We start from the raw sequence: 24,532 nt of genomic DNA on the forward strand, positions 1-24,532 counted from the left end.
TTTCCAGCAAATGTAATCTCGATTATATTTTTGATTTTCCCGTAATAGCAGGCTTCATGTCCTTCCATGTCGGTTGCCCTAGTAACGACTCCACTATTTTGAGTGGCAGCCATAGGATGACTTGATTCGAAAATGCTTGATCAAAAGCGATATCCATTGACGTCGTAATGTCCATAGCTTTTGGCAGTTACGCTTCCAATAGATAACTGACGTAAGTCATCATTCAAATTCATTTCCTCCCCAAACTGTCAATTATGCCACAAAGCATTAGCAAATTCTGTAATATTAGTTAACTGAAATTAGCTCTCGGAGCCACATAATTAAGACTTACACGGTCCCAAAGCCACATAATGAAATTAGGTCGCCCATGCATACCATCGCGTCGCAATTTGTCTATGTCTCTCGCTGTTGGCCTACCGAGACACCTCATGTTTTGTTCATCAAACTCGCTGTCAAATATTATTGTATGACATGAGATATTTGATAACATAAACTAATTCACATATGAACAGTTTAAGAAAATAAGTCTTACACAAAGTATTTCTCCACCTCAGACATATTCGTGAACATGTACAGTAAAGCAGACTTTCGTTCTTCCATACTGAGGTGATATGCCTTGGGCGGACCAACAGCTTTGCCGTTTGTCTGAAAAATCGAAAGATCACTACACGGAGGCATCTCTCGTTCATCATCATGGTACCTTTTCTTTCGAGCAAATACATTATGTTCTTCTACAAAGTAACTTGTGAAGTGTGCTACCTCCTTAAGTTTAAATTGTTCCGCAATACATCCTTCAACTCTTGCCTTATTGCCCACCATTGCTCTAAGCTTCTTTAAAGCTCTTTCTATATGAAACATCTACCTATACTGAACAGGACCACCGACCTTAGCCTCATATGGAAGATGTATAAAGAGATGCTGCATAGGATTGAAGAAACCCGGTGGAAATATTTTTTCCAATTTGCATAAAAGCACTGGTGCCTCTTTCTCCAGCTGTTCCATCACATCTCTTCTAATTTCTTTAGCACACAACTGTCTGTAGAAATAGCTAACTTCAGCTAACGTTTTCCACACAGCTTCGGAAATGTACCCACGAAACATTACAGGCATGAGCCTCTCCATAATTATGTGGAAGTCATGGCTCTTCAGTCCATTCATCTTCATTGTCTTCAAGTTCACAGATCTTCTAAAACCAGCGGCATAACCATCGGAAAATTTAATATCCTTCATCCACTTCATCACTTCTTTCCGTTGCTTAGATTTCAGACAATAGTCAGCTTTTGGTTTGCCTCCGTTTTCTCTAAGCACTTGGGTTGGACGATCACATATCACTGCTAAGTCCATGCGTGCCTTGTCATTGTCTTTCATTTTATCAGGGAAATCCATGCATGTATTTATGAGGGCTTGGCAAAAGTTACTCTCTTGATGCATGACGTCGATGTTGTGCATCAAAATCAATGACTTAGCATAAGGAAGCTCCCACAAGCCACATATGTGAGTCCAGTTATGGTCCTCACCAAAACCTTGACACCTTTTCCCACTCTCGTCTAGGACAAGTTTCATATGCTCTTCTGTAATTTCTATCCCACTACGTCGCTTGGGTGGTCCCTTCGTGACAATGGTGCCCTTCCTAAATTCCTTTCTCTGCCTTCTGAAGGGGTGATTGAAGGGTAGAAAACATCTATGGCAATCAAAGTAACATATCTTACCACCAGCACTAAGACGAAAACAATCTGTATCTTTAGCACAATAAGGACACGTCAATCTACCATGCACGCTCCATCCAGAGAAAATACCATACGCCATAAAATCATGAACCGAGAACAGATATGCAACACGAAGATTGAATTTCTGCTTCTTGAAGCAGTCATAGGCTTCCACACCTTGACATAGCTTCTTTAACTCTTCAATCAGTGGTTGAAGCATCACATTGAGGCGTACGCTAGGATGCTCAGGCCCAGGTATAACAAGACATAGGAACATAAACTCATATTTCATGCAAAGAGCAGGTGGAAGGTTGTACGGTATGGCAATGACAGGCCAACATGAATACGACGCTGCGGTCATATTGAACGGCGTGAAACCATCAGTTGCTAAGCTGATACGAACGTTTCTTGCATCGCTGGCAAAATCTGGATCAAATTTGTCAAGAGCCTTCCATGCATCACCATCTGACGGGTGCACCATTAACCCATCTTGTTTGTCCGTACAATCTTTATGCCACCTCATGTGCATAGCGGTCTTCCTCGAGAGAAACAAACGTTTCACTCTAGGAGTGAGAGGCATGTACCGAAGCTGTTATGTGCAACCTTTGTCACCACCTTCTCCGCATCTTCATTTACAAGCTCCACGTACCTCGACTTCCCACATTTTAAGCATTTCTGTTCTCTGCCATGTTCCTTCCAAAAAAGCATACAGTTGTCTTGGCAAACATCAATCTTCTCATACTCCATATCAAGACCTTCAAGCAATTTCTTTGACTGGTACATGTCTTTGGGCATCTTGTGACCCGTAGGAAGAACCTCGCTAATCAAATCCACAAGCTCCTTGTAACAATTAATTGAGAATGCAAACTTGGACTTGATTGACATCAGCCGGGTCACGAATTCGAGTACGGTCACGTTAGTGTGCCCGTGCAGAGGCTCTTCTGACGCTTTAAGTAGGTCAAAGAACTTCTGAACCTCCGGTGTAGGTGAATCATGATGATCTGGTGCCAGTTCAGGCTGCAGATCCTCAAGCATCTGGTCCATCCTATCAACATCATCTTCACCGTCATCAACTTCTATTTCTGTTGCTCGTTCAAGGCGTGACTCCCCGTGGAGATACCAGACCTTATAGCCTGGCACAAAACCATGCGAGCACAGGTGTAGTGTGACCTGCCTCTTGGTGTGGCTCGTCATATTTCTACATTTATTGTATGGACACCTAATATTATCTATTTGTGACAAAGCAGCTACATGGTCCAGAAACATCTGCGTCTTGGCAAACCATTCACTTGTGTGACACCCACCCTTCTTGAAACCTTCATACATCCAATCACGTCTATCACCCATTATTGCGGCTGTGTGTATGAGTAAGAAATGCGTGTGTGAGACATTCATGTTTCTAAACGTCACATACATCTATAGATAAGTAGTTAAACTATATATATACATAATATAACTTCATCACATTAACATGATTACTACTTGCATAACATCAAATTCATTAAATAATAATATTTGAAATAACTACTATTTGTATAACACATCACATTAATCATCCAATTCATTAACTAATAACATTAAACAACACATTTTATATTTGCAACATAAAATTAAAAATATGAAGACTACTAACACTGTTAATTAACAAATTTAAACATAATTTAATCACATAACAGTTAACTCCCGTCGACCACAAAAAACCGACGAAAATAAAACATTACAATATATATAATATACCTCGCTCGCTTTGCGCGGACGACGGTGGTGGACGACGTCGGTGGACGACACTGATGGACGACGTCGATGTGGGGAAGCCGCGGCTACCGTGGACGGCGACGGGTGACGGCGTTGGGCGGGTGACGACGTTCGGCGGCGGTCGTCGAGCGCCCGGGCGGGGGCGGCGGCCGTGGGCGCGGGGCGGGGGCCGTGGGCGCGGGGCGCGGCGTGGGACCGGCGGCGTGGGCGACGGCGCGGCCGTGGGCGGCGGCGCGGCAGCACGGCAGCACGGCGACACGGGGCGCGGGCAGCACGTAGGCGCGGGGGCAGACGGCGAAGAAACAGAAAGGTAGAAGAAAGGGTCCCGGCGTTGGTTATTTCGAATAACTCCCGTCGGCCTGGTGGCGCGGCCGACGGGAGTTGTTTAATCGTCGTCGGCCTGTGCGCGGGCCGACGGAAATTAATTAATCTCCGTCGGCTACGTTGACTGGCCGACGGGAGTTATTTAATCGTTGTCGGCCTTCTTCTGGCTGACGGGGATTAATTAATTCCCGTCGGCCCGCGCGCAGGCCGACGAGAATTAAGTTAGCCGACGGGGATGCTTTGGACTGCTGTAGTGTATCACCAACTGGAATGATCAGTACCCGAGCTTTTGATTGTACAGGCGCTGACGAGGGAGGACAAAGTGGCCCTTCCGAGTGCCCCTTCATCGACAGGCAAGAGCCTTGATGATCTCTTCATCCGCCTGGATCTCCTCATGGTCCTGCACCCCAGCATCTATGCCCTCGACCTCCTCCTCATGGCCCTGCATCCCCCGCATCTCTGGCTGCAACCTCTTCCTCGTGGCGTTGCACCTCCCCCTCCTCTTCTTCCTACGGACATGAAATAGAGACGAACACATTTATATATAAGTGAATGACAAATAAGAGCAATTATATAAACATTTATATCGATACTTCTCTACCACACAGCTCTGGTCGGGCGTGTCTCAGCAACGCCTCCTGTCTGCTATTAGCTAGAAGAACTCTCTTGGAAAAGAGAATATGCACCAGGGATTATCCTGCTAGCCGCATTAAGAAACCCCATCACCGAAAATATAGAATAAAATATGCAAAAAAATTCAGCGACAAATCAAACAATCATAAGCATAATCATAAATATATACTAATTTCGGCGGCAAATGAATAACGGTCGCCAAAAATATGGAATAAAATACGCAAAAATAGTAACCTCTCGATGGAGCGGTGGGCGGTCGAAGGAGGGCTCGACGCAGGATCGGACTGTGTAGAGGGAGCGGGAGCCGAGAGTGGTGGCGGGAGGAGGGCTCGGCGTCGGTGGTGATCGGGCGTGTGCGGCGACGGCGGCGTCTCTGCAACCGCTCGTGTCAGGAGAGAGGAGGAAGGGAGAAGGAAAGAGAGAAAAGATATCTTGCGTTTAAAATCCGTTAATTTTTGGCGGCCTGCACACGGTCACCGAAAATAAGTTTATTTTCAGCGGCTAAAATTATTTTCGATGGCTAAGGTTCGCGACCGCCAAAAATAAGATCTTATTTTTGGCGGCCAGGATTCGACCCCGAAAATAACTTTTGCCGTCGAAGATCCTCTGCAGTGCCAATCGTACGGTCGTGTTCACGGCACATTGCTTCCGACGTTTAGTTGTGCTACGTGCGTACGTAAAGCTGCCTTTTGACTCTTGAGAAGCACAACACCACGTATTGCTTCGCACAGTGTACATACATACGAACGAGAGTCAAAGTCAATACTGTGCTTGCTATTCAAGCCTGGTCACGCTGGCGAGTTGATATGATGATCTAGTAGAGCCTGAGCTTGTGTAAATGTTGAGGTCCATTGACTTCTCTTTGCAACAAGTCGTCATTTTTCGAACAATAATAATTAATTTTGCTCAGCAGTAACCAGTAAGAAGAACTTTTAAATTACCAGCAAAAATAAATACAATGAGCATTGAGTCAGATAATCAAACAAAAAAAAATCGGAGTATAGTTACTAATTTGTCGGTACTTATGAAATCAGCAGATCTCTTCATATACATCACATATGCATATACAGCTGGTGCAAGGTAGAAATTAATTAGGTCTGCAGCTGAGATCAGAGTCACAGCTTGAACTGCAGGTTGCTGGCGAAGGACTGGCCGAACCTCCACTTGGGCGGCACGACGTCGGCGAAGACGATGGTCTGGCCGTCGGTGACCGTGACCCTGAAGGACAGCCTCTGGACGGTGAGGTAGGCGAGGGAGTGCCAGTTGGCGCCCCAGTTGCGCGCCATGTGCATCCAGTGGTCGTCGTCCGCCGGCGGCTGCTGCGAGCCCTTGACGTCCATGGCCCTGATGGAGCCGGGCCCCGCGACGTTGGTGACCAGCACCAGGTTGAAGTAGTCGTGGCCGCCGACGGTGAAGCGCACCCCGCCCTTCCTGGCGCAGGGGACCCTCCTGTAGATGACGGGGATGATGCCGCCGCTGTAGACGCCGATCTTCTCCCAAGCCGGCTGCGCCATGTCGAAGTGCGGGCGCGCCGCGTTGCACCACCCGCCGTCGGGCAGCTTCCAGTTAGGCGGGCAGAAGTTGGTGGCGGTGACCGTGACGGACACGCCCGGCCGGCACCACGTCGCGTCCGTCTTGCGGCCGGTCGCACACCAGCTTGTAGCACTGCCCGCAGGAGGCGCCGCCGTCGAAGAGCGCCGTGCTCAGCGCCGTCGTGCGCGTGCCGTAGCCCTGCGCGAACAGGTTGCCGTACCCGCACGCGCCCCCTGCTCGATCGTTCGTGCCGCATGCATACGACGATGCGACGACAGAGTTAGTTTATGATATATCATATATGGTGTATCGTTCGTCGTCAGCTCGCATGTATGCTGCGGCTTCTTACCCATGGTGCCGGAGGCGTCCGCGCCGCCGTAGAACGTGGCATGCGCCCTGAGCCACTCGGTCTGCTGCGCGTCGACCGCGGCGGCCATGGCCAGCGCGAGCGCGAGGGCGAGGGCGTAAACAGCTACAGCCATATTTCTATCCTTAGTGATACGACGAACAGTGATTGGTGCTATATATCGCAAACGAGGGCCAGTGTGCGCATGTGCAGTGCGACCTGAAGATGGGAAAAAAGTTAGCGTGCGTCCAGTCCATGGAGCAGCACATGCGCTCGCTCGCTCGCGTGGCTTGCGGGTACGTATAGTGCAGGATGAAGATGAAGACTAGAAGAGGAGTGGCTTCAGATCAATTCGCGACGACGTTTCGCCGGGAACAAGGGCCAGTGGGGGTATAAGGCGAGGCGTGCTGATGCATGCCGCATGCGCAAGGACGGTGCCTTAACAAACTCACAGATCTATTCCAAACACTTAACGAAGACACCCGAAAAAAACAACCAAATGTTTAAAAAAAGGCTGAATTGTACGCCTGCAATTGCAATCTAACATAATCCATCTTTTTCTGCGGTAGCGTAAGTAATCCGGGTAGTTTCTCTGCGTTGTTCAACGGCACATTGAATAGACACGTTCTCCATTTACAGGATGTACTTGCGCGTCATGCTGTACGCGGATTTCATCATGTTCCAGACTCTAGATTTCAACAGTGGAACCATACTTTTTTGCAGCTTAACTAGGTCAGCCATCATGGTATCAAGTTTCCCTAATACGTACGTATACAGCAAGGCAAAAGGACAAGAAACCCTGAGACAAAATGGTTTCTGTGCCTTCTGGCCAATCCAATCCCAATCCCAATGACTCAATGAGAATCAAATTGTCTTCCGCTCTCTGGGTTCTAATAGAACTACCTGCCACACAACACAGGATTCCTCTGTGACATTCTACCACGAAGAATAACCGAAGCTTCCCCTGCACATCAGGCACCACCAAAACTAACTTCTCAATCTCCTACTTTGTCGATTTGACATCAGTAAGTGATTCTGGCTTTGCTCCAGGGCTTAATTCAGGGCTGAAGCAACCCTTGGTAGTACCCCCTATTCGACCAGGAGGCCAATACCGAAAAATTGATCTCCCCAATATGTTTTTTGCTGGAAGAGGGCCCCTGCAAAGATTATGCAATGGTGCCGGTCAATTAAATTCAAACTCTGAAATGACAAAAGTGGCAACAGAAGAAAAAAAAACCCAAAAAATTCAATGGAACTGATGCATTACCACACATGTGAATCGTAGCTGTTGTTTCGGTTATCTCCCATCACAAAAACAGAGTTTTCTGGTACTTGCTGCATCAAGATGGTTAAGAAAACAAAAGACAAAACATGAAAATTAACATTCTTTTTTTACAAGGATTTGAAAAATACATTCTACCGAGCAGAAGAAACCATATTTATAAAACATTTTATCTGTGCATGTTGCTGCATATGCATTCAATTGGGTGGGTGCTCTCAAGAAAGATGCAACTCTATTTTCGTTGGTTAATATGATTCAGAATATATCAGTTTACTCTTATCCATAATTTGGCATAGCATGGTACTGAGCCACTCAAAATGCATTTTTTCATGAAATGGATTAAAAGCAGGTTGCAGAACCTATAAATTCATCTACCAAACAACGATGCAGCCACTGCTGCGAGCCTGCGACTTCTGGGAGTGGGAGTCCGTTGTCTAACTAAACATAATCATTGTATCTTCCATTTGTTGGTCATACAAAGTGTCGCGAGATAGAGAATCATTCATACTACATACATAAATATCAGAGAAAAACATAAACATATAAAAGTCATGTATATAAATATCAGAGAAAAACATAAACATATAAAAGTCATGTATACAGGAATTTCACATGTTACCCATGAGCAGCTCAGACAAATCATACCACAGGATTCATGTCATAAGAAGGTGGCTCAAGAATGAATTCTTCATTTCTACCCTCACCATTCACAACGAGTTTTCCTTCATGAACCTGCAACGCACCATGCAACAAAGCATAAGAAAATTGTGCCGCAACACAAGTACTTAGGGCCTGTTTGGTTCGTGGCTAACTGCGCCACACTTTGCCTAAGGTTAGGCGTTCGAATTGAAGAACTAACCTTAGGCAGAAAAGTTAGGCAAAGTGTGGCAAGTTATGCAGTGTGAACCAAACAGGCCTTTAATATGTATGGCAATTTCTTGAACATAAACTCACATCAAAAGTAGGATTAACCATGAGTTATACAATTTGAATGAACTTATAGTATGTTTTTCTTATTATCACTTCCACTATCATAAGTAACTAAGACTAAATCACTTTGTGAGTCCTTGATAGTTATAGCATGAAACAGAAAACAATCAGATGTGGCAAACATAAATATATGGAAAGCAGCAGACAATAACTGTTGACACCAACTTGGAGAATAAAACCTTAGATTTGAAATCCACACAACAGTCACTGGCCTTGTGGCTTGTATGAATGGATATGAAACCGACAAAGGCTTCAACACCCACAAAGTGATGGCTAGTATTGGAGGGAAAACCCTTACCCTAGGATAGGGTGGGGCTGTGTATTAATAGTCATGAGTTGGGTCTGGCCCATTACAGAGGGGCAAGAGAGTAAATGTACCCACACCCTAATATAGTTCCAATACCCCCCCCCCGCAGTCACAACTCTATCCTGTACAGATGTTGAGACTGGAGCGAAAGTCTAAAAATACACTCGACGGTAACCCCTTGGTGAAGATGTCGGCGAACTGCAGCGAGGTGGGGACGCTGAGAACCCGAACGTCACCGGTAGCGACACGCTCGCGGACGAAGTGCAAGTCGATCTCCACATGCTTCGTGCGCTGATGCTGCACGGGGTTGGTGGAGAGGTAGACCGCGCTGACGTTGTCGCAGTAGACGAGGGTGGCGCGCTGGAGGGGACTGTGGAGCTCGTGGAGGAGCTGGCGCAGCCAGGAGGCCTCTGCCACGCCGTTGGCCACGGCACGGTACTCGGCCTCAGCGCTGGAACGAGAGACGACGGGCTGACGCTTGGCGGCCCAAGAGACGAGGTTGGCGCCCAGGAACACAGCGTAACCGGAGGTGGACCGGCGCGTGTCGGGACAGCCAGCCCAGTCAGCGTCGGTGTAGACCACGAGCTCCGACGTCGGGGATGGTCAGAGAAGGAGGCCGTAGTCGAGGGAGCCGCGGAGGTAGCGCAGAATCCGCTTGAGCGCGGTGAGATGGGGCTCACGCGGAGTGTGCATGTGCAGGCACACCTGTTGGACGGCGTATGCGATGTCGGGCCTGGAGAAGGTGAGGTACTGCAGCGCGCCGGTCAGGCTCCGGTAGGACGTCGCGTCGGCGACCGGAGGCCCGTCGTCCTTAGAGAGCTTCGCCTGAGTGTCGACAGGCGTGGAGCAGGTCTTGCAGTCAGACATGCCAGCTCGCTCCAGGATGTCGATGGCATACTGGCGCTGGTGGAGGAAGAGACCCTGAGACCGGCGCTCGGCAGTGATGCCGAGGAAGTGGTGTAGGGGCCCCAGGTCCTTCATCGCGAACTCCCGCTGAAGGGCGACGATCGTGCGGTGTAGAAGGTCGGCGATGGACGTCGTGAGCACAATGTCGTCGACGTAGAGCAGGAGGTAGACGGTGTCGTCGCCGCGCCGGTAGATGAACAGGGACGTGTCCGACTTGGCCTCAATGAAGCCGATGGAGGCCAGGTAGGAGGCGAAGCGACTGTACCATGCCCGTGGCGCCTGCTTGAGGTCGTACAGGGACCGGTTTAGTCGGCAGACCAAATCCGGACGGTCAGCGTCGACGAAGCCGGTGGGCTGGCTGCAGTAGACAGTCTCCATCAGAGTGCCATGGAGGAAGGCATTCTTGACATCGAGCTGATGGATCGCCCAGTCACGAGAGAGGGCGAGGGAGAGGACGGCGCGAACAGTGGCGAACTTGACGACGGGGCTAAAGGTCTCGTCGTAGTCCACCCCGGGGCGCTGTGTGAAGCCCCGAAGGACCCAACGGGCCTTGTAGCGGTCGAGGGAGCCATCCGAGGTCAGCTTGTGGCGAAATAGCCACTTGCCGGTGACCACGTTGGTGCCTGGTGGACACGGCACCAGGTCCCAGGTGTGGTTGGCCAAGAGGGCCGCGTACTCCTCCTCTATAGCACGACGCCAATGTGGGTCGACGAGGGCAGTGCGAACGGAGGAGGGCACCGGGGAAGCGTCGGGTGGAGTGTTGGACGTATCGGCTACCAGGATCAGCCGGTCGACGGGGCGAAGAACGCCAGCGGCGCGCCGAGTCACCATCGGGTGGACGTGTCCAGGGTCGCGGTGGATGGCGACTGGGTGGTATACGGACGACTCAGAGTGGACCGCTGGAACGTCGAGAGCGGCGGGTGTGGCCGGCTCGCGGCGGTGATAGACGACGGCGGGGTCGGCGAAGCGGGTCGCGCTCGTCGACGGGCCCGAGTCGGGGGGCGCCGAGGTAGTGGCGTGTCTGCGGCGGTGGTAGACGAGCGTGGGGTTCGCGAAGCGAGCCGGGGTCGACGGGGCCGCGCGTGGCGCAGGCAGGATCGATGGGGGCGCGCGTGGCGCAGGCGTGGTCGACGGGGTCGTGCGTGGGCGTGGTGCAGGCGGGGTCGACGAGGCCGCGCGTGGCACAGGCATAATCGACGTGGCCGCGCGTGGCGCAGGCCGTGTCGACGAGGCCGCGCGGGGAGCAGGCGGGGTCGACGGGGCCGCGCGTGGCGCAGGCAGGGTTGACGGGGCCGCGCAAGGCGTCGTGGCTGCACGAGGAGCAGGTAACGGCGCAAGACAGGGCGCGGGGGGTGGGGGGGAACCGGGTCGGACTCGAGGAGGGAGTCAAGATCGGTGGGTGGGGTGGAGCCTGCAAGGGGAAACACATCTTCGTCGAAGACGACGTGACGAGAGATGATGATGCGGTGGGAGGTGAGGTCCAGGCACCGATACCCCTTGTGGTCAGGGGAGTAGCCGAGGAAGAGGCAGCGAGTGGAGCGAGGAGAAAGCTTGTTAGGGGCGGTAGCGGAAATATTAGGGTAGCAGGCACAGCCGAACACGCGCAGGTGGTCGTAGGAAGGGGTTGTGCCGTACAGGGCGAAGTGAGGTGTAGGGTGGCTCACCGACTTCGAGAGAAGACGGTTGAGGAGATGCGTGGCAGTATGAAGGGCCTCTGCCCAGTAGGTGGCAGGGAGAGACGCCTGAAAGAGAAGGCAGCGGATCATGTTGGTGGTGGTGCGAATCATGCGCTCGGCCCGGCCGTTCTGAGCAGAGGTGTAGGGACACGAGAGACGCAACTGAACGCCGTGAGTGAGGAAGAAAGAACGGGAGGCGTTGTTGTCGAACTCGCGGCCATTGTCGCACTGCAGGGCACGGATCGGGCGCCGGAACTGGGTGGATACCCAGGCGAAGAAGTGAGTGAGGGTGGTAAACGTGTCGGACTTCAGCCGAAGGGGGAAAGTCCAAAGGAAATGGGAGTAGTCATCCAGAATGACCAGGTAGTATTTGTAGCCGGAGAGGCTAAGGACAGGAGACGTCCAGAGATCACAGTGGACAAGATCAAAGGCCTGGACAGCCCTAGACGTGGAAGTGGAAAAAGGAAGACGGGAGTGACGGCCAAGCTGACAGGCATGACAGAGGCGCTCAGAAGAGCCCCGAGTATATGATATGTCGGAGTGGCCGGAAAGCTGGGACATGACGTCAGGTCCAGGGTGCCCGAGGCGACGGTGCCAAATGGCGGAGGAGGTGGTGGCAGTAGCAAGAGCATGTGATGTGGTGGTAGTAGTAAGTGCAGGAGATGAGGCTACTCTGGTGTGGGGAGTGGAGGGCAAGTGAAGAGAATAGAGGGGGCCGAAGCTGTCACAGCGAGCGAGCACAGCATGTGTGGGAAGGTGGCGTATGGTGAGGCCCCAGGGGTCGAACTCCATAGAGCACTGGTTGTCGCTAGTGAAGCGACGAACCGAGAGGAGGGGATGAGTCAGACCGGGAGCAACAAGGACGTCGTTAAGGCAGAATGGTCCAGGAAGAACTGATGCACCTACTGAGGTGACCGGAAGAGTGGAACCGTTGCCTACGACGATGGAGGAAGGATGTGAGGGGTGTGGTGGATGGGAGTGGAATAATGAACTAGTTGTGGGAGTGGTGTGGAAAGAGGCCCCAGAGTCGACCACCCAATCGGTGGGAGAGGGAGACAGTGGGGAGGCTGTAGGGTGCGTGGAGAGAGCCAGAGGAGGAGCTGTGACGTGGTTACTAGGAGGGGAGGGAGGTAACGAGGGCTCAATGGCCAGGGAGGCGATAACTGCACGGGGGAAGACAAGGGGACCGGGCACGTGACGGCCGGCCTGGGGGTGGAGTAGGCTCATGGTGGGATCGAAGTTCACGAAGGTGCCCCGGACAAGCTGGCCGTCGTTGAGAAGGACGTGCACGGCCATCCCGACGGAAACGGGCGGAGACAGGAAGGAAGTGGCGCCGACGGCCAGGGCAAAAGCACGACCGTGGTAGTCGGGAGCCACGGGAGCAGCGGGCTGCACGGCCATGACTGCTGCTCCGGCCAGGCCAACCCACTGCGGCACGGCAGGAGAGCGCGCAGGGGGAGCAGGCTGCTCCGGCGAGGCCGTCCCACTTGCGGCACGGCGCCGGGGCCCAGCGCAGCGGGAGAGGGGCCAGACGGCAGCCGACGGTGGACGACGAAGATCCGGCGGCCGGGGCAGGGACCGGCGGCAGGACGGGACGTGGCGCGTGCAGGGCCACCTGGGGCGGGGAGCTTTCTCGACGGAGATGAGGCGGGCTCTACAGACGGCCGCGCCGGCAGAGAAACGGGGGCGGAGCAGGAGATGTGACCGTGGGGCGCAGTGGCCAGACGGCGGCCGCACGAGCCTGCTGCTTCAATCGGTCGAGGTGGCCGCGCGCGCGCGTCCGAGGTGGCGGACGCGGAGGACGGTGACGACTGGTGAGCGGCGTCGGGGTGGGGTCCGAGTTCGGCCTGTGGACGGAGCACTGCGCGTGGCCGCACGGGCGCGCGTCGGCGACGAGGGAAACCGCCAGAACGGCGGCGGCCAAGCCCCAGGTGCGGGCGGCCGACGCGGCGGCCGCGGCGGGCGGGGCGAGCGGGCTGGAGGCGCCGGGACGGACGAGGCCCTCTGCAGAGCGTCGTCGAAGGCTGGCCGCGGGCGCCGATAGGGAGCAGAGGGCAGGGGAGGCGCGGTTGGAAGGGCACCGGCGGCTGGTAGGGAGAGCAGCCGGCGGGCTAGGGGAGGGCGGCGGCCAGGGAGGATGCAGGAAAGTCTGATACCATATTGGAGGGAAAACCCTTACCCTAGGATAGGGTGGGGCTGTGTATTAATAGTCATGAGTTGGGCCTGGCCCATTACAGAGGGGCAAGAGAGTAAATGTACCCACACCCTAATATAGTTCCAACAGCTAGCCAAGTGACCATGGGTTTGGGATAAAGTCATCTCTTGTTGAACTTGGTGTAATACAGGACTTTCATCATGACACAGGTACAGAAGTACTAAGAAGCAGCAGATTGGACATAGCAACCATAGGGAACAATACAAGGGTGATAAAATTACAAAGTTGTTCTCATGCATATTTTGGAAATCCCTTTTTTCCCTTTTCAGGATCAAATCTCATAGATTAAAATACATTTCCGGTCCTTAAACTTGTCGTTCTGTGTCATCCCGGTCCACAAACTTTTAAAGTGTGTCAGCCCGGTCCTTAATCGTTGTTCGGGTCTCAGTTAGGTCCAAACGGGTAGTAGTTGACATACAAATCCCACATGTCAGCCTGTGTATCTCTTTTCTCTCTCCTTTCCACATGTCCGGTGAGGGAAAAGAGATACATAAGCTAACATGTGGGGTCCATATGTCAACTGTTAAAGTACTTGTACGGGGTCTCCGTCGGCATCCCTCTACGGGGTTCCACCATCCTCCGCCCCTCTGTCTTCGCCTCAGGGGACTCCTACTTCCGCCGCTGCTCCCGTCCCAGGTCTCGTACCTGTGCGGCGTCCTTCTCCATGAAGGCCAGCTTGTCCGAGGCATCTTCGTAGCCTTTTATCGCGCCATGAGCCCTGTCCTTCGAGACTGCGTCAAGCTTCACCCACATGCGGGACGCCACGTGCCTGGACCGCTTGTCTTCCCCAGAGTTGTGATTGCCTCCCTGGTGATCGAGACCTTGTTGTCTCCCTCCTCTACTCGTGACTTTGTCAGAGAACCTCCCCTGGCTCTTTTCTTGCACCCCGCGACTTCACCACCCTCTCCCTCTGTCGGTGTTTATGACCCGACTACACACCACGGCGTTCCCCACATGATGCTTTTGAGCAGGACGGCGTCGTTGATTGCGACTCAATGGTACGTGCGGATGCACGTCGGATCACACAAGGGTTTATACAGGTTTGGGCCACGGGAATGCGTAACACCCTACGTCCTGTCGAGGCTGAGTATTTGAGTATTACTGGTGTACACGGGTTACAGACGAGCTATGGGCGGTGGAGGGTGAATTCTCTTGTCTATCTAGTGGTAGAGTAGTTGCTATGAGAGGGCTAATGAGCTATGAGATGGTGATAGGATGTGACGAGATGAGATGCCTTCGTAGGGGTACCCCTCGGCCTTATATAGATGACCAGAGGGTTATCCCTTTACAAGTCTTGATGACTATCTAACTCTATCTGAATCTATCTTTTAACGCGGCATGCATTCCTGCTTATCCGAAGTTCGGTCGCCCTTCATCTGAGTTATCTCCGAGTATCTAGCTCATCGGCTATGCGCAATCTCCCTAGGCGAGGCATTAGCACCTCTTCTGCGCATAACTCGACTGTCTCGGTCTTCTTCTCCCCGGGTCGAGCTCATCCAGCCTTGTTGCGGCCTGAGAGCATGCCTTGCTAGGCAAACCATCGGGAGGCCCATCAAGCAGCCCATGGAGCGTTTCTGTGCTCCCGCCTGAGGTTGGCCTCGAGCAAGCCGGAACTGCGTCTCCCATCCGAGGCCAACCTCGGGCGAGCCGGAACTACATCTCTCGTCCGAGGTTGGCCTCGGACGAGTCGGAACTGTGTCTCCCGTCCGAAGTTAGCCTCGAGTGAGTCATGACTGCGTTTTTGTGCTCATAAGGACGTGGGGGATATCTATCTCCCACACCCTCTCCCACTGATTGGGTGGTCGACTCCGAATCCTCCTTCCACACCATCCCCACCACTAGCTCATTATTCCACTCCCATCCACAACACCCCTCACATCCTCCCTATATCGTTCTGAGCAACGGTTCCACCCTTCCGGTCACCTCAATAGGTGCATCGGTTCTTCCGGGACAATTCTACCTTAATGGCATCCTTGTTGCTCCCGGTCTGACTCATCCCCTTCTCTCGGATCGTTGCTTCACTAGTGACAACCATTGTTCTATGGAGTTTGATCCCTGGGGCTCACCATACGCCACCTTCCCACACGTGTCGTGCTTGCTCGATGTAAAAACTTCGACACCCTCTACTCTATTCACTTGCCCTCCACTTCCCCCACCAGCGTAGCTTCCCCCCATGCTCTTGCTACTACCACCACCTCCGTCGTTTGGCATCGTCGTCTCGGGCACCCTGTACCTAATGTGATGTCCCAGCTTTCTAGCTGCTCAGATATCTACTATACACAGAGCTCCTCTGAGCGCCTCTGTCATGCTTGTCAGCTCGGTCGTCACTCTCGTCTTACTTTTTCCACTTCCACGTCCAGGGCTGCTAAGGCCTTTGATCTTGTCCATTGTGATCTCTAGACTTCTCCTGTCCTCAGCCTCTCTGGTACAAATACTACCTTGTCATTATGGACGACTTCTCTCATTTTTTTGGACTTCCCACTTCGACTGAAGTCCGACACGTTCACCAGTCACCCACTTCTTCGCTTGGGTCTCCACCCAACTTTGTCACCCGGTCCGTGCCCTCCAGTGTGATAATGGTCGCGAGTTCGACAACAACGCCTCTCGCTCCTTCCTCACCCACGGCGTCCAGTTGCATCTCTCGTGCCCCTACAACTCTCCCCAGAACGGTCGGGCCAAACGCATCATTCGCACCACCACCAACATGATCGGCAGCTTCCTTTTTCAGACGTCTCCCTGCGAGCTACTGGGCAGAAGCCCTGAACACCGCCACACATCTCAACCGCCTCCCCTCGAAGGCGGTGAGCCACCCCACTCCCCACTTCGCCTTGTATTGCACAACCCCTCCTACGACCACCTTCGCGTGTTCGGTTGTGTCTGCTATCCCAACACTTTCGCTACTGCTCCCCATAAGCTATCTTCTCGCTCCACTCGCTGCCTCTTCCTCGGTTACTCCCCTGACCACAAGGGGTATCGTTTTCTTGACCTCGTCACCCACAGCATAATCATATCTTGTCACGTTGTTTTCAATGAAGATTTGTTTCCCCTTGCTGGCTCCTCCCCACCCACCTATCTCGACTCCCTTCTTGAGTCCGATCCGGTCCCCCCCCCCACCTCGGTCGCTCCTGCATGCTTTTCCCCAGGCTCAGACACCACTGATCGCGCCTCTACCCACACCACGTGCGACCTAGACACCACGCGCGGCTCCGACGCCTCTGCTCACGCCTCTACCCGCACCACGCGTGGCCCCGTCGACCCCGCAAGCGCCACGCGCGGCCCCGTCGATGAGCGGCCCGCTTCGCCACCCCGCCCTCGTCTACCACCATCGCGGGCAGGCCACTCACTCGGCCCCCGCCGAACCGGCCCCATCAACGAGTGAGGCTCGCTTCGCCGACCCCACCCTCGTCTACCATCGCCGCGAGCGCCACCAAGCACCAACGTGGTCACCAACAAGTGGATTTTTTGCCACAAGCTGACCTCGGGTGGCTCCCTCGACCGCTACAAGGCCCATTGGGTCCTTCGAGGCTTCACCCAGAGCCTCGGAGTCGACAACGATGAGATCTTCAGCCCTGTCGTCAAGTTCGCCACCGTTCAGGCCGTTCTCACCCTCGCCCTCTCCCGAAACTGGGCGATTCATCAACTCAGTGTCAAGAATGCCTTCCTCCATGGCACTCTGACGGTGACAGTCTACTGGAGCCAGCCCACCGGCTTCGTCGACTCCGCTCGTCTGAATCTGGTCTACCAGCTAAACCGCTCTCTATACGGACTCAAGCAGGCGTCACGGGCTTGGTACAGTCGCTTCGCCTTCGACTTGGACTCCATCGGCTTCGTCGAGGCCAAGTTGTACACGTCCCTATTCATCTACCGGCGTGGCGATGACACTGTCTACCTCCTGCTCTACATCGACGACATTGTGCTCACGGCATCCACTGTCGACCTTCTACAGCGCACGATCAGCGCCCTTCAGCGGGAGTTCGCGATGAATGACCTGGGGCCTCTTCATCACTTCCTCGGCATCACCGCCGAGCGCTGGCCTCAGGGTCTATTCCTCTACCAGCGCTAGTACGCCATCAACATCCTAGAGCAGGCTGGCATGACCGACTGCAAGCCCTGCTCCACGTCTGTCGACACTCAGGTGAAGCTCTCTGAGGACGACGAGCCCCGAGTCGCCGACGCGACGTCCTACTAGAGCCTGACCGGTGCCCTCTAGTACCTGACCTTCTCCAGGCCCGACCTCGCCTACGCCGTCCAGCAAGTGTGCCTGCACATGCACACCCCGAGGGAGCCCAATCTCACCGCTTTCAAGCAGATCCTACCCTACTTCCATGGCTCCCTCGACTACGGCCTTCTTCCTCGACCCTCCTCGACGTCGGAACTCGTGGTCTACACCGACGCTGACTAGGTGACTGTCCCGACACGCGCCAGTCCACTTCTGGTTACGTCGTGTTACTAGGCGCCAACCTCGTCTTCTGGGCCGCTAAGCGGCAGCCCGTCTTCTCCCACTCCAGCGCAGAGGCCGAGTACCGCACTGTGGCAATGGCATGGTAGAGACCTCTTGGCTGCGTCAGCTTCTCCAAGAACTCCACAGCCCCCTTCAGCGCGCCACCCTTGTCTACTATGACAACGTCAGCGCGGTCTACCTCTCCACCAATCCCGTGCAACATCAGCGCACGAAGCACGTGTGGATCGACCTGCACTTCATCCGCGAGCGTATCGCCGGTGACGTTCGGGTTCTCGGCGTCCCCACCACGCTGCAGTTCGCCGACATCTTCACCAAGGGGCTACCGTCGAGTGTATTCACCAATTTTCGATCCAGTCTCAACATAGAGTTGAGACTACGAGGGGTGTTAGAGTACCCATTTAGGGTTTTGGGGTTAGCCGCTTGCAATTACAGTTATACCCCTGTAATGGGCTAGGCCCAACAACCTGAGTCTATTAATACAACTCCCAACCCTGAGTTAGGGTTAGGGTTTCCCATTCCAACTTCAACTACGACCCGTTTGGACCTAACTAAGACCCGAACAACGATTAAGGACCGGACTGACACACTTCAAAAGTTTGTGGACCGGGATGACACAGGGCGACAAGTTTAAGGACCGGAAATGTATTTTACTCAAATCTCATATATTCAAACATCTAATCGTGACTAATCCTGTCGGCGTTTCGACCCCGGGGGGTCCCTGGACCGACGAGTGAATTGTCGCCGCGTGCCCCAGCCCAGATGGGTCGGCGCGAGGCGGAGCACGAAGGGGGGAAGAAAACAGGCAAAGGGGGAAACCCGCGGCCTTCGTGTTGCCCTGCGTCCAGGTCGGGTGCGCTTGCAGTAGGGGGTTACAAGTGTTCGCGTGGGAGAGCCTTATGCGCCGGCCCGTTCTCCCGCGCGGCCAACCCTCTCGTACGAGAGCCCTGGACCTTCCTTTTATAGGCGTAAGGAGAGGATCCAGGTGTACAATGGGGGGGTGTAGCAGTGTGCTAACGTGTCTAGCAGAGAGGAGCTAGAGCCCTAAGTACATGTCGTCGTGGCAGTCGAAGAGGTTTTGGCACCCTGTTCATGTAATGTCGTGGCCGTCGGAGGAGAGCTGGAGCCCTGCGGAAGGACAGCTGTCGGGGCTGTCGAATCCTTGCTGACGTCTCCTTGCTTCCGTAAGGGGCTGAGAGCCGCCGTCGTCATGGAGCACGCGGGGCGCCATCATTATTTGTTTACCGGGGCGAGCCAGATGGGACGTCGGTCTTGTTCCCCGTAGCCTGAGCTAGCTAGGGGTAGGGTAATGATGGCCCCCCCCTGTGACGTGGTCGGTCCGAGCCCTAGGTCGGGCGAGGCGGAGGCTCCTCCGAGGTCGAGGTCGAGTCTGTCTTCCGAGGTCGAGGTCGAGTCCGAGCCCCGGGTCGGGCGAGGCGGAGTCCATCGTCTTCCGGAGCCGAGGCTGAGTCCGAGCCCTGGGGTCGGGCGAGGCGGAGTTCGTTGTCGTCCGGAGCCGAGGCTGAGTCCGAGCCCTAGGGTCGGGCGAGGCGGAGTTCGTCGTCTTCCGGAGCCGAGGCTGTGTCCAAGCCCTGGGGTCGGGCGAGGCGGAGTTCGTCGTCTTCCGGAGCCGAGGCTGTGTCCGAGCCCTGGGGTCGGGCGAGGCGGAGCTTCCTATGGCGCCCGAGGTTGGACTTAGCTGCTGTCAGCCTCACTCTGTCGAGTGGCACAGCAGTCGGAGCGACGCAGGCGGCGCTGTTTTCTTGTTAGGCCGGTCAGTGGAGCGACGAAGTGACTGCAGTCACTTCGGCTCTGTCGACTGAAGAGCGCGCGTCAGGATAAGGTGTCAGGCGACCCTTGCATTAAATGCTCCTGGGATTCGGTCGGTTGGCGTGGCGATCTGGCCAAGGTTGCTTCTCTGCGAAGACTGGGCCTCGGGCGAGCCGAAGGTGTGTCCGTTGCTTGAGGGGGTCCTCGGGCGAGACGTGAATCCTCTGGGGTCGGCTGCCTTTGCCCGAGGCTGGGTTCGAGCGAGGCGAGATCGTGTCCCTTGAGTGGACTGAGCCTTGACCTTAATCGCGCCCATCAGGCCTTTGCAGCTTTGTGCTGATGGGGGTTACCAGCTGAGATTAGGAGTCTTGGGGGTACCCCTAATTATGGTCCCCGACAAATCCTCAGCAATGTTATCAAATCATCTAATGATCCTAATCACCATGGCACTGATCAACCCAACTAATCACGATTAATCATGACTAATTGTGGTGCATAGCTGATCACCATAACACCGATCAGCCGAACTAATCGTGACTAATCATGATTAGTCAGACAACTTGATAACATTGGTCCGCAGTTCCTTCCAACATGACATTTGAGAATATCTCCTGTTTGGTTTAAGGCCTTAGGCCAACAAATATAACCGGTGAAAAATAAAAGCAATACACAAACCACAAAAACAAATGACATTAATATTAATAATTCATTGCTAGTTGGCATATCCTAACCTATCAAGGGCAGACCTAGTGCCTAAGGCTCCCACATGACTAAGGTCTGAGAAGGGATAAACCGAGGCAAACCTTCCCCTCACAAATGTAAAGAGGCTACTTTGAACAAGCAACCTGGTGACTCAGTGAGACAACTCTCACCACTGCACCAAGCCTACCCTTCACATCTTAACCTATCAATTGTACACAATTAATTGTTTGTCTTAAAGGGAATAACGCACATAAGAGGAATTTAGGAACACAAAGGAAATGACCGAGTCTTAACACTCAAGGGATATAGCGGCACACATAAAAGAATAGTTTCTGATATCGAAACAAACCTCAACAACATCTCCCTCCCTGGCAACTACTCTTTTAATGAAAACATCATTATCAGTATACCCAACCTCCTGAAAAGGAATATGCAAAGATTCCAAGTCAACAAACAACATATATCAACAAGAAACCATGCACATATGTGTACCTTCAAGTACCTGCAGCACTGGAGGGCTTTTGAAAATTATTATATCATTAACACATGGCTTCCTAAAGTAGTAAGTAACCTGAGAAATATGAACATGGTCAATTATGTAATGAAAGAAAACTTTTCTAACCTAGCAAACATCATATTTCATCTTTCAGCAAAGACAAACCAATCCAGAATAATAGTGGGCCATAGTGTCATCATGCAAATTCAAATGGTCTAAGCAAATTATCCAACTTAGAAAATATGAAAGACTAAAGTGAACTGGTGTACAAACTAACTAATAAAAAGATAAAGTTAGATAAAACCAAGTAATATTAGCTTCGAAGTGCATTAGCCATTAGGTACCAGTTACCACTTGACACCCACAAAATACAGTTCATGATAATCATCATGTACTTTGGCATAAGAATCATGTACAAAATATAGCCAAGTTCAAAAAATATATATAATATGAAGAAAGTCTTTGAACTGAATTCTTGAGTTGCATCCCAAATTGAATGACTCCTGAACTACTCCCCCGTCCCAAAATAGTATCCGTTTTAGCTCTTGATTTTTATGTCTATATTCAAATAGATAATGATGAATCTAGACACATATATAAAACACATACATCGAGTAGCGCATGAATCCATTAATTACCTAAAATGAATTTTAATTTGGGACAGAGGGAGTACAAAACTGCTAACATGAGATTTTGAGTATATTGACTGAAGATTGCTCCTATGTAGAGTAGTCAATACGTGCAGCTTCACATAGAACCAAGTTACTTACAACATCATATTTAAGAATAAAGTGTTGCTACGCACCAAGAGCTTCTAGAAATGTGGACAACAAAGTTTACGTCCTTGAATAAATAAATTGAGACCACATATGCTGTAGAAAAGTGAAACTGGAAACTTAGATCTTGCCTTATAGGATCAACTCCCAACAAAAACGAGCCCATGAAAATGGTAACTCAAGCAAATAGCAGCAATCCAAATAGAAACTAGCACATATTCAAAAAGGAAAAATATATTAAATAGCACCAACATATTATTGATTGCCTTTCCATTGAATTAATACTAATGATGTATAACAGCATACATGTGTCAAAGAGGCACAGAATTCATTCGAAATACGTAGGCATTCGAGCAACCGGAGTTCCAAATTGTCATCTGAGCTCAGCACATGACTAAAATGTTTTGAATAAAACCGAAAATGGAGGGAATGGAGAGGAAACACACCTTCTCGGCGACGATGCGGTCACCGACGTCGAAGGTGGGGAACATGGAGAGCGAGGGGATGAAGCGCGGCTCGGCGACGAAGGTTCGGAAAGCGAGCGAGATAGCTACCGCGGCCAGCACCGTCTTGGCGTCCTCTGTTGTCAAGTTCATCCACTCGGGCAACAGTCCCTTCTTCTTCTCCCCCTCCTCCTCCTCATCCTCCCCTCCACTCCCTCCCCCCGCGCCGCCGCCCCCGCTCCCGCCATCGGGGCCCACAGGCGGCGCGTCGGACGGTGCTGCAGGGGTGCGGACCCTCCGCTGCAGCCGTAGGTGCGGGCGGTGCCACGCATTGCAATTGCCGCCAACACTCTGGAGAGAGGTGGTGGCAAGGGTGCGGGGGCACGGGAGGGGTGACTTTGGAGAGGTTTTGAGAAGGCAGGCGGGGACCGGGGTCTGGGAGGAGGCAGGAAAGAAGTGTACGGATGACATGGCCGCGGAAGCCGGCTATATGCAGGAGGCAGTGGTCCTCCGGGCCGCGCGGCTCGCCGGCGTCCGTGCCAGCCGCTGGTTTGGGTTGGGAAATGGGAATGAACTGGAGGGAGGGGAGAAGACTGGAAGGTAGGATAAGCTTAGTGGCAGCGTCGCGGGGAGTTATTTGCTCGCTTGAATTAGTTTCTCGGTAACAAGGGATGCACTACGTAAATTATTAGTATAATTAATTAGCTAATCTATAACTAGCTAACTATTTATTAATTTGCTAAAAGTAGTTAATAGTTGAACTATTATCTAGATTGTTTAAATACTTCGGCTAATTTTAACAGTTAATTATTAGCTTTAATGCTTTTAAACATCGCCTTACCCTGTTCTAAAATATACTACCTCCGTTCACAAATATATGATATCGTTGAATTTTTCAAAAAATTTGATCAATCGTCTTATTCAAAATATTTATTAAAAATGTAAAGTTTTAAGTTAAGCACAAACTACCTTAAGTGATAAAACAAATCATAACAAAATAAATGATAACTTATTATTTTTTGAATAATACGGATGGTTAAAGTTTTTATAAAAAACCAACGGTGTTATATATTTATGAACGGTATGTTCAAATAAATAATAATGAATATAGGGGTATTTGAATGTACTAGTAGTTGTCTAAAAAATTGCTAGTAAAATTAGCTAGCTAATAAATTGCTAGGTAATTATTAGCTAATTTACTAAAAGTAGCTAATAGCCTCACTATTAGCTGAACTGTTTGGATGTCTTTACCTAATTTTAGTAGCTAACTATTAGCTGTAGTATATTCAAACACTCCATAAACATATATGTAAAATAAATACAATAATTATTATATGAATCAACTAAAAAGGTAAAACGAATTTTATTTAGAGACTATATTTAAAACACTAGTTTTCATGTTTTTTCATATTTGCAGGCTAGTCACCTTCCCACTTTATTAAAAAAAGGTAAATTTGTATATAGTGAGGGTTTAAATCTTGATGGCTGGCTTTATATGTACACTCACCTAAGAAACATAACACATAATTTTATGTTTTATTTGTCGGATACCGTAATTAGGGGTACCCCAATACTCCTAAACACGGCCAAAAAACATCTTCAGAACAAACCATACACGGCTGATAAAGCGTGGTTCAAGTCAGGGCCTCGTCTGCCGAGGGACGCGACCTCATCCGAGCCCAGCCTCGGGCGGGAACAGTAGTCCCGGCCGGATTCACGTCTCGCCCGAGGGTCCCCTCAGTCAGCAGACGCACCCTCGGCTCGTCCAAAGCCCAGCTTGGGCAGACTTTGTCGTGCAGCGACCTTTGCCAAATCGCCTTACCAGCCGACCGTATCGCATGCGCATTTAATGTGAGGATTGCCTGACACCTTATCCTGACACGCGTGCCTCAGTCGGCAAGGTCGAAGTGACCGCAGTCACTTCGCCCCCCCCCCCCCCTCTTTACTGACCGATCTGACAGGAAAACAGCGTCGTTCACCCCGCTCCGTCTACTGTGCCAACCACCAGGGTAAAACTGAGTCGCGATCTCCCACGAGTCCGGCCTCGGGCGCAACAGGGAGCTTCGCCTCGCCCGACCTCAGGCCTCAGCCTCGGGAGGAGTCACAACCTCGCCCGAGCCCAGCCTCGGCCTCGGAAGAAGATCTTCGCCTCGCCCGAGCCCAGCCTCAGCCTCAGGAGAAGTCTCCATCTCGCCCGACCTGGGCCTCGGACC

The 24,532-nt window shown here is 52.1% G+C and overlaps 1 protein-coding gene and 1 pseudogene across 1 annotated transcript; both read right to left on the reverse strand.

The window, feature by feature from the left end:
- Positions 1 to 5,331: 5,331 nt before the first annotated feature.
- Positions 5,332 to 6,433, reverse strand: LOC103628493 (expansin-A13-like; annotated as a pseudogene).
- A 366-nt stretch (positions 6,434 to 6,799) lies between these two features.
- LOC103626952 (chloroplast processing peptidase) lies at positions 6,800 to 22,979 on the reverse strand. Its single transcript, XM_008647319.4, has 6 exons — positions 22,323 to 22,979; positions 21,107 to 21,175; positions 20,954 to 21,022; positions 8,225 to 8,311; positions 7,565 to 7,632; positions 6,800 to 7,454 (listed from the first exon to the last, which is right to left on the reverse strand). The coding sequence occupies exons 1-6, from the start codon at positions 22,788 to 22,790 to the stop codon at positions 7,301 to 7,303; spliced, it is 915 nt and encodes a 304-aa protein (XP_008645541.1). The 5' UTR covers positions 22,791 to 22,979; the 3' UTR covers positions 6,800 to 7,300.
- Positions 22,980 to 24,532: the final 1,553 nt, after the last annotated feature.

The sequence above is a fragment of the Zea mays genome, chromosome 5 (genome assembly GCF_902167145.1).
Source record: "Zea mays cultivar B73 chromosome 5, Zm-B73-REFERENCE-NAM-5.0, whole genome shotgun sequence".
In the NCBI taxonomy this organism is placed as follows: Eukaryota; Viridiplantae; Streptophyta; class Magnoliopsida; order Poales; family Poaceae; genus Zea; species Zea mays.